This window comes from Pteropus vampyrus, unplaced genomic scaffold (genome assembly GCF_000151845.1).
Source record: "Pteropus vampyrus isolate Shadow unplaced genomic scaffold, Pvam_2.0 Scaffold127, whole genome shotgun sequence".
NCBI classification, from domain to species: Eukaryota; Metazoa; Chordata; class Mammalia; order Chiroptera; family Pteropodidae; genus Pteropus; species Pteropus vampyrus.
The window spans coordinates 1,241,443-1,244,829 of NW_011888908.1; the positions used below are offsets into that span (position 1 = coordinate 1,241,443).

Consider the following 3,387-nt stretch of genomic DNA (forward strand, 5'->3'; position numbering starts at 1 on the left):
AAATAATAAGTATAGTGAAAATACAGAGGGCTTCCCATTGCCAGGTGACAATGTACATAAACTCGGGCATGAGGGAGTTTGGTTATAGAAGAAGATTTTCACAAATGCAAGGATTAGGTCCAGGAAGCCACGCTACTGTCCTCTCTTTGGCTTTCCTGCTACGGTCAGCTCCTACCCAGCATTTCCTTCCGCAGACACCCGAGCTGCAATCATACTGAACACTGTCATGTCGCTCACTTGGCCAGTGTCTAGAATGGCTCCCCACTCACATCCCCTGGGGATGCTTATTCCTAACACTGGGGTCCTGCAGCAGGCCAGGTAAGGCCAGGTTCACTTCCTCCTCATCCTGTGCAGGAAGGAAGAGCTGGTGTTATTGTGCCCTTACTTAGGGCTAGACATCAGGACACCGAGAGGTTCCATCATTTGCCCAAAGGCACACAGTAAGTGGCAAAGTCAGGACTTGAACAGGAAGTGCGTGGAACATAGATTTTGGCTGAATGATGAATACTAAAAGCCAACATACGCTAGAAGCTGAAGCTAGAACCACCGTCATACAATGAATGGTGTGATAGAATAAAATAAAGTTTAAGAACGGACTTTGTAGAGTGGCCCAGTATGTTTTGGCACTGTCGGCTGCTGTCACTGGCCTGTAAATGTATATTTCCAAACAGACGCTCATGTCCACTTATGTCAGGGGAGAAGCAAGAGCTTTTTTGAATGTCTAAATTTTCTCTAACACTTTCTTTTCTTCCTCACGCCCTTTATAGTCTTTATTATGATTGGACTGAAGATGATGTACCATGAATGACATCATATTTCCTCCTAGAAATTTTAAGGTGACAGTGTTGGTATTCTGCTTTTGATTCATTCTCACAAGATATGAATGAATCATATCTTAAAAAGTTCATGACCTAGAGATAACTTACTAAAAAGTAAATAAATCTTTAAAAATTATTTTATTTTATGTTATTAATGTTACTGTAGCAAACACAGTTTTACAAAAGCCTTCATGCATAAACTTGCCTCTATGATTCTGCCTGGAATTATTATTTAAATTTTATAAATATTTTGGATCAAAAAGGATACTATGTATTTCCTAAAATTAACTAATGCATTCTTTCTTAATATCTATATTAACTGACAACCTATTTCCTTCTTCATTTACTAGTAATAACAAAACAAAACAAAACAAAACAAAACAGAAAAACCAGACACAACCTAAGTATCCATGGATGCAGAATTGGTTAAATAAAGTATGATACATTCATATGAGGGAATACTATAAAGCTGCTAAAAAGAGTGAGGTACATCTCCAGGTGCTGATTTGAAAAGTATTCTGAAATACCGTTCGTGAGTAAATCAAATTGCAAACCTCTGTGACTTCCCACGTTCGTAAATAAAAAAGCTAGATGCTATGAACGTGTGGATGGGTATAAGGGCCCCACCGCCCACTCCCAGAAAATACACGAGGAACTATTAATATGGTTCCACTGTGGAAAGGGGTTTGTCGTGGGGATTCGGAGAGACACTTGTAAAGCTATATTAATATTTAAAAAGAGACTCTCCTGCTGACTATCTGAGGAACCCCAGTGGAGAGTGTTCTGAGCACCTCCAGCCTCTGCCCATAAGGGTGGCGGTAGCTAATGCTGCTTTGGGGTCAACTTTCCGGGGAGCTATAAGAAATGGAAGCCCCATCCTCGTCCTTAGAACCACCGGAGACCACCTACCCATTTTCAAAGGGTCTCCGCCTCCAGGGAGGCCCCGGCGCCCCACCCCCGGAGGATTCGCCAGCCCTGCCGGTGCTGCGGCGCTTCCCTTGCAGACGCTGGGTTCTGTTTTACTCCGTGGGACAAGGGCGCCCCTCACCGCCGACGCACCTCTGGAACCCGACTACCAGAGACAGCCATTAACTGTTTGGTTCGGGATAAAATCTACAGAAAGGCCTAGCGACACAGCACACGCTACAAGCGTCCTGATTACAGGCACTTGCCTGATTCTGCCCAATGCCAAGGGTACTTTCGGGGTGGGTCTCCCCAGACGACCGCGGCCATCCACCAGCTAGAAGAGGTCGAACGCAGCCGGCACCGTGGGGGCGCCTTAGGAGCGCGACTCTCAGCCCCCCACATTCCGAGGGACCCCTCGTGCACCGCGCACACCCGCAGCCGTCAGCGCTCATCCCGCCGCGCTGCCCGCGCTCGCGCCCCGGGCATGCCCGCGTCGAAACCTCGGACCAGCGCGGGCGAAGCGAAGAGGAGCCGAGCCCCGCACCCCCGCCCGGCCCTCGCCCGCCCGGCCGCTGGCGCCCCCGGTACCTGGAACGAGTCCCTGGAGTCGTGCACCCCGTCCTCCACGCCCTGGTAGACGACGTCCGCGGGCGCCTTCTCCGCGGGGCGCAGCATCCTCCGCAGGCTGCGCTTCATTGAGCCCACTCCGGACGCCACCTGCTTGGCACGGGCACCTGGGGCGACAGAGCGCGGTGAGCCGGCGTCCGAGCCCGGGGCTGCGGAGAGCTCGCCGTGCGTGAGGCCGGGAGGACTTCTGCCAGGACTGCTCGGGCCTCGGCTACTTGTAGCGCAGGAAAGAGGAGGGGCGCAGTGGGCGGCAGGGATGCGGGCTCGCGGCCCCGCGCACCGAGCGGGCAGCCGTGCGGTCTGCACCCGGCTTGGTACAAGGCGCGGTTCGCCTGTCCCTCCCGCCCGCGCCACCCAGTCAAGACGTCAGGTCATGGTGCATCCAGCTCATAGAAACACTAAGAGTCTCCACAGCCCCCCGCCCCGCCCGCCTTACACTCATGGGAAGGGGAGTCGGGGATAAGAGAGAATAACTGGGTACATAGGAAAGATTTTAATTTTTTAAAATTAAAAACCGCTGCGCCTGGATTTCCCATGCCCATTTCATTTTAAAAACCTCTTTGATTTGGATATAAGGTTTTCAGGAAAACTTCTATTTTCTAACGGAAGGTCCCATTTCCTGTGGCTAACAGGTCCCACAGGTCTCATTTCCTGTAGATAACAATATCAGCCCCCCTCAGGGTTTGATTTTTCACAATGGCTAATAAAATGACTGTTTAGGTTAAACATGGGCCATGTTGCCTGTTTACCGTCCGCTTTGTTTGACAGGCTTATCTTCATGGCCCTGCCCTGCCTTTATTAATGAACAGCAGAGGTGGCAATCGTGCAGCGGAAGGTGTGTCCTTGCCATGGGCGAGGCTAGTTCTACATTTAGGTACAGAGGTTCCATTGCCGCAGGACAGTGGAACCCTTAAAACTGTTGCCACTGTGTTTAGGCCAAAAGGTTAGAAAGCACCAAAGTTCCTTCCAAGGCTGATACACTTTGTGCAGGAGAAAACTTAGCTTTGCCAGTCTTTTATCTGGACAATCTGTGTGC

The 3,387-nt window shown here is 50.2% G+C and overlaps 1 protein-coding gene across 1 annotated transcript in view; it reads right to left on the minus strand.

Moving 5' to 3' along the window:
* TRPA1 (transient receptor potential cation channel subfamily A member 1) overlaps positions 1 to 2,420 on the minus strand; it is a 45,487-nt gene extending 43,067 nt beyond the window's left edge. Inside the window, exon 1 of the mRNA XM_023534605.1 lies at positions 2,313 to 2,420. Within this exon, the coding sequence (XP_023390373.1) occupies positions 2,313 to 2,420 (108 nt within the window). The remainder of the gene's footprint in view (positions 1 to 2,312) is intronic.
* Between the last annotated feature and the right edge of the window lie 967 nt (positions 2,421 to 3,387).